The 12662-nt window shown below is 43.3% G+C and overlaps 1 protein-coding gene and 1 long non-coding RNA gene across 7 annotated transcripts in view; both read right to left on the minus strand.

Moving 5' to 3' along the window:
• LMO1 (LIM domain only 1) overlaps positions 1-11526 on the minus strand; it is a 101977-nt gene extending 90451 nt beyond the window's left edge. Inside the window, exon 1 of one of the 6 annotated variants that reach the window (XM_083412412.1) lies at positions 10652-11526. In XM_083412412.1, the coding sequence (XP_083268538.1) occupies positions 10652-10673 (22 nt within the window). In that variant the 5' untranslated portion in view covers positions 10674-11526. Of the gene's footprint in view, positions 1-1470; positions 1590-2247; positions 2383-2461; positions 2514-2918; positions 3515-10651 lie in introns of those variants that run through there. The other 5 variants (XM_083412411.1, XM_083412415.1, XM_083412410.1 and 2 more) reach the window with 5 other exon arrangements.
• Positions 1-12662, minus strand: part of LOC310666311 — a 446582-nt gene that overhangs the window by 265744 nt on the left and 168176 nt on the right. The gene's annotated exons all lie outside the window — the stretch shown is intronic.

Consider the following 12662-nt stretch of genomic DNA (forward strand, 5'->3'; position numbering starts at 1 on the left):
ATTCACATGGAGGTTTGGGCCTGATCCTAATCATGTGTACTTGGAAGTAAGACACATAGGCTACAATGAACCCTCCTTTCTGATAATAACGTTTAGAATTATAAGCCAACAGCATAATTTATGCACTGATTTCAATGAGCTTACTCTTCAGTAAGTGTGTATAGCATTGTAACCTCAGTATGAGGTGCTTCCTTATGTATGCAGAGCTTACTCTCATGTAACTAAATTTGATCCGTGATTGATATATATATATATGTGCCATCTGTTCTGTGGACAACAATAGATAAAAAGGTAAAGGACCCCTGGACGGTTAAGTCCAGTCAAAGACAACTTATGGGATGCGGCTCTTATCTTGCTTCAGGCCGAAGGAGACGACATTTTTCCAGACAGCTTTCCGGGTCATGTGGCCAGCCTGACTAAACCGCTTCTGATGCAACGGAAGCCAGAACATATGGAAACACCATTTACCTTCCCACTGCAGCAGTACCTATTTATCTACTTGCACTGGTATGCTTTTGAACTGTCTAACATCAGCAAGCACTTTGAAATACCTTTGCTAATTCTGCCAGTCTTTTCAGGGGGGAAAGAGTGGTCTGATAGAGATGCTGTTGCCTGTGGTGTGTGCATTCGTCCCTTACTGGCTCCAGGAAACAGGATTTGCAGGTTTTGCAGTGCTTCATATACCTGAAACACCTCTTTGACCAAAAACAACACCGCAACAAAAGATGTAAGTGGAGTTTCTGGGGTGCTTAACAAAAATGAGTGATACCACTTTCAACTCCCTCTGCAAAACTGCTATCTCTAACCTATACTAATCTATACTAAATAACTATTTTGTTCATAATTTTAAACCACTTTGTTATTTGAAGCCATAGCTATTGATTATTGAAAAGAGGCTAGAACAAATGTTGTTAGACGACTTACTTTTTAAGCACCAGGGCATTTTCATATAGTCAAACAGAACTGGTAGAAAAACTTCTGCCATCACACATGTCCAGTTAATACAAAATTCTAGATGGCAACTTTTACTCGTGCATATGACTGACAGCTCAAACTAAGAATTTTAGAGACATTGTAATACACTTAAATAAACATCAAAGGAGTTTTAAAAATACAGTAAGGTTGCATACTTTCCTGAGAGTACGTCTCACTGAACTCTGTGGAACTCTCTTCTGAATAGATATGCATAGGAGGACTGCACCGATGTAAAGCATTGCACTGTTAAACTTATGTAAAGCATATCAAAACAGTGTATGCATTAAATACTGCAATACTTTTCAGGGGGGCTCCCAGCATCCAAATTAGGTACACCCCACTACATGCCAGGGAGAAAGACCTAAATGATCTATGGGCAGACACAAAATTTCAAAGAACTTCTGTCATCCTGAAACACATCAGTGCGTTAACAATTTTCTTAAACGCAAGGGTGTTGCTTTATCTCTGTCCCACCCCACTCTCGTGTTAACTTACCTTTAATAAAAGAGACATGAATGGTGCGATCCTATGCATGTCAGAAAGAAGCTCCAGCAAGTTCAACGAGACGTATTCCCAGATGCTTGTGTAAGACTGCTGCCTTTAAAAAAAACTGAGCTAGCCAATGTTGTAAATAGCAACCTTATGCAATCAACACTGCTTTGTTTTAATATTCAGAGCTGCCTTAAATAATACACCAACTGCATGAAAAGTTATGTTGAGCACTTTCTTCAACAGCAACATTATTTATCATCCTAAGTGGGCTGGAAAAGAAAAATAATGCTGCTGCTGATCTCCACACTGAAAACCTGGCCATATCCAGTGTGGGATTTTTTTGTCACTCTCTCCCCATTGATACCCTAACACATACCCCAACCAACATACATGCTATTCAGCAACAGATAGCAGAAACAGATAGCAGAAACTGTCTGCTGTCACTTGGTAAATGACAACGTGCTTAAATGAAACCACCATATAAAGAACTAATATTTAACCTAACACACAACTTCTCCCTGGAAGTATGTTCCAGTTCGCTTTCATTTTTGAGAAAATGAAACGGACAGTAGAGGGGAGGGAGGATTCTGAACTCTCACACTTCTTTTAACTTACTAGCTGCCCCTTCGCATTCCAAGCGCAACATTTCATACGCTACCCTTAAACTTGACCAACAATAATCTGTATCACAGGCACCCCAAGACTAGCTGAAGCAGATATATCACACACACACACACACACACACACAATGCTTGTAAACAGCATGTCTTTCTCACTTACCGTACTTTTCCTAGAAACCACCAGAGTTAAGTTGCGTCTCGCAGGTCATTTCACAGTCACACACAACTATGCCACATCTGCCTTTGAACCCTTTGCTGTACTTGTATGCTATTCATTTACTCTTTGCAAGGGATAAGTTAGTCAGAAATTAAAACAGGAGGAGTTCCCAAACACATACACGCATTTATGTATAATGAAATCAACTCTTTCCAACCAAAATGTTTGTTCCACGAGCCGTTTAGTAGGTGCATTCACAACTGTAATTATTAAGCTTATAGCTAGAGAAAGAGAGGCATTTTAGAGATGCAGAGTTCTGAATACTCTCTCAAGTAGCAAACAAGGGGGGAGAGAGAGGGAGAAACTACACTAAGATGACAAAAATAAATTCAGCAAGCAGGGTGGCAAGTAAGGGGGGGGGGACCCTCCCACAATTATTTTAAAATTAAACAGTTTTTAACTTGTTAGCCTTCACTAGAACCAAAAGTAAAGCAGCGTGAGTTGCTTCCCCCCTTTGCCGATCAGCCAGAGCAGAGGAGGGAGCAAGCTGTTATATCAGACAGGGTCATAAAATGAACGGGAGACAGGAGACTAAAGCACGCTTAAGGTTCATTCGCTGCATGTAAGCAGCAGACGTGAATATGCTGAGTGATGCCCACAAAATCTCAGCTCACCTACCGTCCTCCTTGTCCAGCACCATCATCTCAGGGTTCAGAGGAAGTCGGGGTGCAGATGCTCTGTCTCCAATAGCCTCCACTCAAGGCAGAAAAGAGCTAGTCTACGTGGGAGCCAAGATGAGCTGACACGTACGGCTGATTGTCCTCTAGCAGTGAGAGAGCTCTAATTATCCAGTTGTCCAGCTTTTAACCTAGATTGCACTCAGTTAGAATTACCTTCAAAAATGAAGCACTTTGCAGATACAAAAGCAGTCTCACCTACTTTCGTACCTTGGAATTGCAAGGAACTAAAACTGCAATTTAGAAAAAAAGGGGGGGTCAGAGCTGTTTCTTTGGTTCTCACCTTCTAAATGGCTCAATTTGCACAGTATAATCTGTTTTAATGTAATTGCATTTGATAGCCCATAACCTTGGCTGTTGCAACTATACAGCTTTCAGCCTTATAAAGTGTTTTCCCCTTGGATTTAAGCTGAATCTCAATCTAAAATTACACTCAAAGAGAGGGAGGAGGGGGAGAAAAAATATCTGAGCCTAGCTACTGCTGCCTCTGCTTCTCCATTTGTGTGAGCTTTGCACCCTTGCTGCTGAATAAATGCACTCATTTCCCAGGGACACCCGCTTATTCTTCTGTCAGGTTTTAATGGAGAATTTAAAGCTTTCCAGCTCAGCAGCACCACCTGCAGCACCGTTTGCGCTATAACCAGAGAGCACCAACTACGTTGCGTTTCTATTAACTTTGTCGTTTTGATGCTCTCCATTTTCATTACATTGGTTCATTTATTTGATTGAGTGCACCTTTGATATGATGCTCAGTAGGAGAGAAAAAAATATCCTTAATATCTGTACAGTAAACTACCATCTGCATTATTAATCGTACTTAGACACACACATCCCCCCCCCCCATCACACTTCTCCTTCTCTCCTGCTTACTTTGAAATAACTGGTTGCTTCTAGCAGGTCATAGTCTATCGTTCAGAAACACAGTTCTGTACACTGTAGTAGATAGGAGTTTCAGGGCAGATCCCCCCAATTTCCCCCTCCCACTTTACTGAGATGGTAAAACACCGTCAGGCTGTTGTTTTAATATACAGTGTGAAATAACTTTTTGTAGTCTTACATGTGTGGGTGTGCATGGGTGCTATCTCACATGCATGGGTTCCCACAAAAAAATTAGGTGGTAAGTCATTATGCAAAAGACTTTATTGTCTGAATAATATATATGTGACTCTTCCACCCTAATCCTACAGTCATGTTATATTTCTATGTTTGAAAGCCGTTCTGGCAGCTTCCTCTGTAAAATCACTTTGTTTATTTCTAAAACACACCCCACTTTGACATTTTGACACAACACTGAACACAAACTACAATATTCACATCAATATGCTTTAATCTAAAACTTGAACTCTTGGATACAGGGGAAGGTAGTGAACTGGGAGACCTTCTACCCATGATTTTTTCACTAGTAACACCTAGATATGATGAAGATGGGGAATCCTTTACTAGCTGGTTCTCGTCTGCAATTCATTCTTTCCACACTGTCTCACTATGATAGTTTACACTGCTGGTGCTGAAACCAAAATCTGAACCGAAACGCTCCCTTGTTGCACACATAAAACGTACTCTCAGAAGAAGCGTTCAGATATTTCTATCACAAGAAATAAGGGTTACACTTACAGGATGAGGTTCTTAAGTACTCAGTGCTAAAGAACAAGTTTCCGACTGCCTTTTTAATCCCAGAAAACATTTCATTCCAGTTTCCGCTATACTTCTCCCTCTACTTTACAACAGATACAAGAGTCATCTTTTAAAAGCACGATAGCAAGCTCAAGCCAGATACCCTTAATACCTATTTTAATTAGATTCCTTATCCTCAACTCAAATGGCTTTGCCTTTCCCCTTCATTTTGAATGCTTAATCCTAACAGTCCTTGAACGTATTTGATGTTAAATAGATCATTTTGCATAGAGAATCGTTTCATTCAATACTTAAAACTTCCCTTCTCATTTGGCCACTGCCCATCCGCAAACGAGAATTTTTTTTTTTATGTTATAGCATGAATGCCACAACTGTCAGTGGGATTTTAATGCCACAATCCCAAAGGCACTTCTTTTCAGAAGGAATGCCATTATCATTTCCAGCAATCCTAAGCATCCATAGTTTTAGATCTGGTCTTTAAATGCCCTCAGAAAGCATCACTTTTACCAAATTGAAAAAAAGTATACACAGCATCTATTTTGTCAGGTTTCATCCTGTTCGAGGTTCTTTTAAATGAATCATAAAAGCAAATATAATACTTCTCTAACACATTGTTAAACTTTAATAGCTATCAAATTTTAAGTTTCTCGAAACACTGCTTCCCTCCTTATACCACCACAGATTTCTTTCAGCAGTATCATTTAAGAGATATCCAGACAGAGAGAGAGAGAGAGTTATTACATTTCATGGGAACAGGAGACTTAAATGTCCCCTAAGCCCATCCCATTATTTTAAACCTCAATTGAAACTACAATGAGAAGCAGTACGCCAACACAATTCCATCTATTAATTTTACCCAGTTCAGCATCTCCTCCTCCACTCATTCTGTTTGGCATCCTCACCCCCCCCACCGCCCATGCTCTCTAAAATGCTAATAAACTAAGGACAGGATCCAGCCAAAGTTAAGCATTTTTAAAATCCCTTTGATCTCAATGGAAGAGTGAAGAGTCTGCTTTAAAATCTCTCCTCCTGAAATCAGTGAGAGTGAAAAGTGCTTAACTTTGGCCAAACTGTAGCCTCAAATTATTAACCGAAGCACCTTCAGTTAAACCAAGGTTAGAATGGGTCATATTATTCTGCACCGAATTGGCTCAGTGAGCAGGACTTGAATCCTTTGCAATTCAAAAGCAGTCAGTCCCTATTGATCCAACTTTGGATCTACACCTGCCACTGAGTTGGTTTGAACAGGCATAGTCACCCAAGAAGGAATAAAGATGAAGAAAATGAAATTCAGTTGTAACCTAGTCCACATGAGTATAACTTGAGTTCTATACATTCCAGGTCATAGAATCTGCTCCTTCAGTCCTAATTTTTAACCTTTGCTTCTGTCCTAAAATAAGATTCCCCATCACTACCTCAATATCACATTCTATTGCATCAATCTAATCACATCAGATCACTCTGGACTTATAGGACGTGATGGTACCTCACTGACACAACTTGACATGGTGCCAGGAGACATCAAATCAAGACTGTGACAGTTTTGTCTTCTTGTCCTTTCACGTATTTGGAATATTATTGAGTCCTATCCCACAGAAACAGACTTTTGCCTGGATGTTAATTAACAAGTTACTCATACAAAAAATGAGCATTTGCCAAAAACACGGACAAAAACACTGACAAATTTGAAAGAACAGCAACTGTGCAAACTCTATGCTTGCAAAGGTGGGATAGAAAATTTAAAAATAAAATAAATATGAAGCCAGTTCCCCTCTCGTGCTCCAGAACTAGATCTGCAGAGATCTTAGTGATACAGAAAAAATCAGTGCACTGCAGTCTCCTCCTAGCTAGAGAACAGCTTTTAAATCATTACTGTTGCTAGTTTCCTAGAAGATATCAAAAACCAAAGTTTGTCAAAGAACAGCCCATAATATTAATGGCCACTCCAACACCCACTTTGAAGAGAACAACTCTTATTTCAGAATTTGACTTTATTAGGTTTTTTTAATTGCTGATACTTTATGAGATGAAATGATAAGACTGTTAGAGCTAAAGTGACAATTTGACCTTCTGCCCATAAACAAGACTTCCTGAAAGTATCATTAACACGATCTCTCCACCTTAGTTTACAGAGGAATACCAAAGGCCAATAAAAACTTCCATTTCTCTTACTTTTAATGTAGCAATAGGACATTCCCTTTAATGTTTGCAGATTAGCAACAACTGGAGCCCAATCAAGAAGAAAGAGAAATATTAGTGTAGAACAGCACGCAAACCCCCAATGGAGGGGGGGGGGCAAACCTTCAAGTTTCTTTTCCCAGCTTCTGCCCTTAATTTCTGAGACACATTTCAACAGACGTAAATTTCTCTGCTGGAATAACTTCCTTACAAACAATTCTGAAAAATTTCCCAGGCGCCGCTTCAGTTTGTTACTCTGATCTCCACATCCCTCTCATCAGGGGTTTGTTCCTTAACATTTCTTCTTTTTAAGTGCATCCCATTCTAATTTCCTCTTTACCTTCACTACCATCCCCATTATTTCCTTTTATACAGCCATTCGTGAGAGCTCCTGGAAGGAGGGCTGTTGAGAACTGTCTGGATAATCAATGTTTCTAGTTTCACTTCCTTACACCACCATCATTCCAGCCCCTGAGCTCCTTATGTTTAATGAGTATGTCTGCAATACTTGAAAGAACCCAAATACCCCCATTAGGAAACTCTCCTTAGATCTCAGTCTTTCCTAGTAGCTCACCTGCTTCCCTTACTACCTCTGTGGAGGCAGCATCATGCTGTTTGACCCGTCAATCAGATTTAAACAGATATAGGCTGGAAGGCTCCCTTTGGCAAAAAAAAAAAAAAAAAAAAAAAGTTAAGGGAGGACAGAATGTCACCCAGCTTATTATTTAAAAGGATCAAGGAAAAAAAAGACCCATTTTTTTTGTCTAGTAAAACAAAATTTGTAACATTTCAACATCACTCGGATGATTTGGTGCAGTTCACACCATCAAAACCAGAGCAGATGGAAATGCAAGTAAAATCCCACAGGAACAAAACAGCAATGAATTAACCTTGCTTAATTATACTGACATTAGTTAACCTCTTACATCTTTGTCTTTAGGGGAATAGACAAGGCGGAGGCTTTTTAAAATTCATATGTAGTTACTATGGGGATTCAACCCAAGTCCTAAATGAACTTGTTCATAGATATAGCCATTATTTGTTATGACGGAGGCCTAAGTTTTGATGACTGGGAGGGAAAACCTCAATTGCTAGAAAACAAGATTGAGACAACAGTGTTTAAGTTTCAGATATCTGCTGGTGGTGGGGGGGGGGACATGATAGCAACAAAAGTTCCAGTTTGGGCATATAGACAACTAGGCATACCTACCCTACCCTGAAAATATTTGAGATCTCAGTACTGGGGACAGAAACATATGCCACATTTCTCTCATAGAGATGAAAAGATATTTAATTCCTACCTGGTAATAACAATTTTAAGAGCTTTTAGCAACCAGGAGCTAGGGCTTGATTGATTGATTGATTGATTTACTTTGCCCCACAGCCTTGCTCTATGGCCTTACAAATAGCATATAAATTTTAACTATCATGCATTTTTCAATGTATGACAGCTAGATTCCTCTCCTGATTAGTGCACAGCCATAGATGGGTTAACCTCGTTAAGTGCACAAAGTTCTGCCCTCTGGTATTAAGGCAGAGTCATGAAACAGGCACAGGATTGTGCTCCTGCTCCTACCCCCCCCCCAGCCCCAGTTTATATCGTTGGTTCTCAGCTTTCATAACGAGGTACATCAGAGAAGGCAATGCTTCCATTTTATTAAGCTTTACTCAGAAGATACATCCTTGGAAAGAAGGATGAAACTTTTCTCTTACCATTATGTTCTTGCAAAACACATAAAGGGATGCTACTTTAACAGTACTTTCATCAGGGGACGGGGGACGGGATGACGACTTCATGTCCCAAACTTCATGTCCTCCCATAACTTTATCAAGGCCAAAACATCATTTTACATCTAAGGACAGCATTTCTCTTTCATGGCCCTGAGCATCTTTTGATGCTTAAAGATGCAATGTAATGTCCTCTTACTTGGAAGTAAGCTCCATCGAAGAAAGCCTTTCCAGCCCTATAACTGAGTAACTAAGGAAAAATTATGAGAGAGCGCAACTCTGTGTTGAAACACTGGTGCTGCAAAGGGAAAGCATCAGTGCTCCCTAGCTAAGCTCTGTGACGGAATATTTATGCCCTGATGCTTCAAATGAAAACTCAGAAGACGAAAAGGTTGCTCATGAACGTGCCATGCAAAAATGGTACAGCGCCAGACCCTCTCACCTACTAAAAGAACAGTTTCACATATTAGGCTAGGAAACCATGGGAGGGGAGAGGACTCTCCTGCTTGGCCACTGTGAGAACAGGATGCTGGACCAGGTGGGCCAATGGCCTGATTCAGCACTCTTCTTAAATTTCACCCTCAGGCAGGAGCTACATCCAATCTGGTTTTCATGTGTCTGTGCTGTACATGGGTTTTTGGACACCTGTTTGTTTACAGTAACACTTGTACATGTTTTAGGTGTACACCTTGAAACCTTAGGTGCACACCTAAAAAACCCAAAAAAACAGCAACCCAACTCATGTCGAGATGCAGTGATGTCCAAGGATGCTGCATTTTGAGAACCATACAGTACCAGCAATCTTTTTTCCCAGCTGCAAAAGCAGAAGAGAGATTTGTCTCACAAACTTAAAAGTACGTAGGTTTTTCAAAAAAACAACAACAACCAAATCCAACAGTAATCCTTGCACAATGAGCAAGAGAAGCTTTATTAGGTTTGTGCTGACAAATAGTTTTGTTGTAAAACGAAAAAGCAACATATTCTTGCCGGAGAGGGGGGAAACGAAAGCTCAAGCTTTGCTCCATGACTTTATTGTGGTGTTGTTTTTAAAGTGCAGCTGGGACAAAGGCCGCCTCAGATGGTTAACTCAAAAAAGTGCTACAGCCGGGTCTGACAGCTAAAATTACTGCTTAAGTAGACGCCACTGTTCTTAACTTATCCTCGCTTGAGTCTCAACACACGCCAACTTCCAGGAGCCTATTTACCCCTGGGGAGAGCTCCCTCCGTCTCTTCAGAGGCGACGTCCCTTCCGCCTCCTCAGCAATTGCCCTTTTCATTAGCTTATACAGTGTTTTTAACTCTCGCTTCAAACTCCGGCCTTCCCTCGCTACCCCCAAGTGAGCCCTGCCTGAATTCCCAGCAAGTCTTGACAATAACCACACGCTTCTTCGAAACTTGCACGCAGTTACCACTCTCTTCCCTCCCTCCCTCTCCTCTCCACGCACACCTTGTCCCCTCAGCTCGGCCTCAGAAGCGCTCTCTCGAACATTTCAAAGTAGCCCCGTTTCCCCGTTGAAAACACCCGGGAGCCTTTTGGCGAGGCCGTTTAGCCAAGCCGGCTCTCCTCAATAAGAGGAGGCGGGGGAGAGAGAGCGAGGCAAGGTGGCGACATTATTTCGCGAGAGGAACTAATGGGTTTTTAAAGGACAGGCGAGCTAATCCGGGGACGGGAGAAGAAAGTGGCAGGAGCAGACGCAGCAGGCGGGAGGGAAGGACGGGACTGGCTTCCCTTCGCAACATGACAATTTCGGGGTCCTGTGAGGGGGGAAAGAGACAAGATAGCAGCACCTGGGCAAATCCTCGGAATCCTAGCCCCGAAGGCGGGAGGGCAAAGCGAGAGAGAGAGAAGCCGCGGGCTTCTTCTTTGCACAGGCGCCTAGGGGACGGGCCGTGCACTTTGCAGAAATGTCCCTCAGCCAGCCCCGCGCGCGCACGTCGCCCGGAGGCAGCCTCTCTCTCTCTCTCCCCGCTCTGGTGCCTTATTGCCAGCTGCACAGCAGCAGCAGCGAGGAAGGCACGGAGGGTGGAAAGGGCAAGCGGGAGCCACGCTCGCTCCTCGCCACAGCTCCCCCCCCCCGCCGCCGCTTCTCCTGCTTCTTCTCGCCCACCCCGCCGCACCCGCCACCTACCGTCCTCCTTGTCCAGCACCATTGTGGCGGGGATCGGCTGCCTCCGCCGCTCCGTCTCCGTGGCCGGCTCGCCCTCCAAGCCGCCGGTTCGCTGTTCCTCCGCTCCGTTGGAAAAAGGGCAGGCGGCGGCAGAAGAGGAGCACGCGGGGGAGAGAGAGGAGTGTTTGCAAAGCGGGCCGCCCGGGAGGGGGAATGCGCCCGGCTCGGCGTCCTCCCTTCTTCTTCTTCTTCTTCTTTCCCCCCTCTCCCCCCCACCCCGCCCCACACTCTCGCCTTTTCTTTCCTCCGCTCTCCCCCTGCCGCCCACCCCACCCCCCTTTTGCACATGCACACCCCGGCCAAGCCGGCTACAGTTGCACGACTTTTAACCCAGATCGCGCTCAGCTAGAATTACAGGAGGCGAACCCCCGAAGAGCCAGCTCGCTCTTGCTCGATCGCTTTCCCTCTCTAGCTTTCTCTCTTTTCCCGGCGGCGGCGGCGGCGGCAGCAACCTCAGAGACACCCACCCTCCTTCTGGGGCTGCAACTCGAATGCCAGTTTGGAAATGGCACGCATCGAGAAAAGGAGGGAGACGAATCGAGGGCGCTCTCTCTCTCTCTCTCTCTCTCTCTCTCTCTCTCTCTCCTGCTCGTCCCTTTCCCCGTAACCTCCACGCAGTCGAAATAATAAATAATAACAAGAGCCCCCTAATGATCCTAATGCAAGCGCATGGGATCCTCCGCTAAACCCTCTTTGGCTGTTGCTACTGCAGAGCCGGACAAGCTTCTAAAGTGCTTTTCTCTTGATTTCACTCTAAATCTAAAATTATATTCAAAAGAGGAGCGGCGGCCGGGGGGGGGGGAGGCGGAGGAGAGGCTGGAAAGATGCGAGCCTATCGCTGAAGCAAATGCGCTTGCTTGCTGCCCTTTCTCTCAATTTATGTGCCTGCACTCTCTCCTGCTGCTGAATAAATGCACACATTTCCCAGGGACCCTCAGATTCCCCTGTTAATTAAATCAATTCATTATGCTCAGATCTGATTAGCAACCCCCCTTCCCCCCCTCTTTGAATCAATTATTCAATACACAAACATAATTGCCTGTGCCAGAGGTGTCTAAGTATTAGCTTATTTAACTCCAAGGACACTAATTACCCCTAGGGCAAGGGAACTTTTCTCATTAATTCTGACAAAACACAAAAGCACAGTTAAAGTGGGTGGGTGTGCGTGCGTGCATATACGTGCGTGTGTGTGTGAGAGAGAGGGGGGAACGGGGGGGGGGGCAGAATGTGTGTATAGCTGGGGGAAAGAAGCACCGCTGACACACGTGCTCCAGTATAAATAAGCGCTATTTTCTGCCTACCTATTGCATCCGATTATTCCCCATATCTCCCCCCCCCCGCCTTGCTTAACTTTCTCGAAGTACAGAGTCAGAGTTGAATTGCAATGAACTTCGGTGACATGGTTGGGTTGGAAAGCGTTTGCAAGTAATATTTGTTTTTCTTTAGGGTCTAAGGGAGGATTTCAAAATAGTTGTTTATCAGAGCAGACAACTGTGAAAAATCTCTATGCTTTCTGTTACAAAAAACCCCCGAAAAAGCCGTGAAGGAAATAGCCCTATGAAAGCAACAAATGACACATAATTTAGCATGTAGTGGTAACAGTAGTGAATTGTTTACAATCTGAATTAATGTCAGTGCCCACTATTAATGTACTTGCTTCCCACGTTTACCATATAATGGGCTTGATTTTCCATTAGCAGAAACTAAAGTGCTGAAAAGAGACTAGGCAGAACTAATACAAACTGAAATCAACAATTATAGGCGAGCGCATACACACTCTTTCGTCTCCTCTCTCCCATAGTCTATTTCGGATAGAGAACTTGGTGCTTGGAAGGCACCTATTTCTTCTTCTTCTTCTTCTTCTTCTTGCTGTGAACTTCGGTCTTTAAAAAGGAGCTGCAATTGTCTCCACTGCTACCCACCTCTTTGCACCCAATTAGGAATTTCCTCTTTCTATTGTTACTGTCCCCAT

The sequence above is a fragment of the Podarcis tiliguerta genome (assembly GCF_965153285.1).
Source record: "Podarcis tiliguerta genome assembly, chromosome: 1".
In the NCBI taxonomy this organism is placed as follows: Eukaryota; Metazoa; Chordata; class Lepidosauria; order Squamata; family Lacertidae; genus Podarcis; species Podarcis tiliguerta.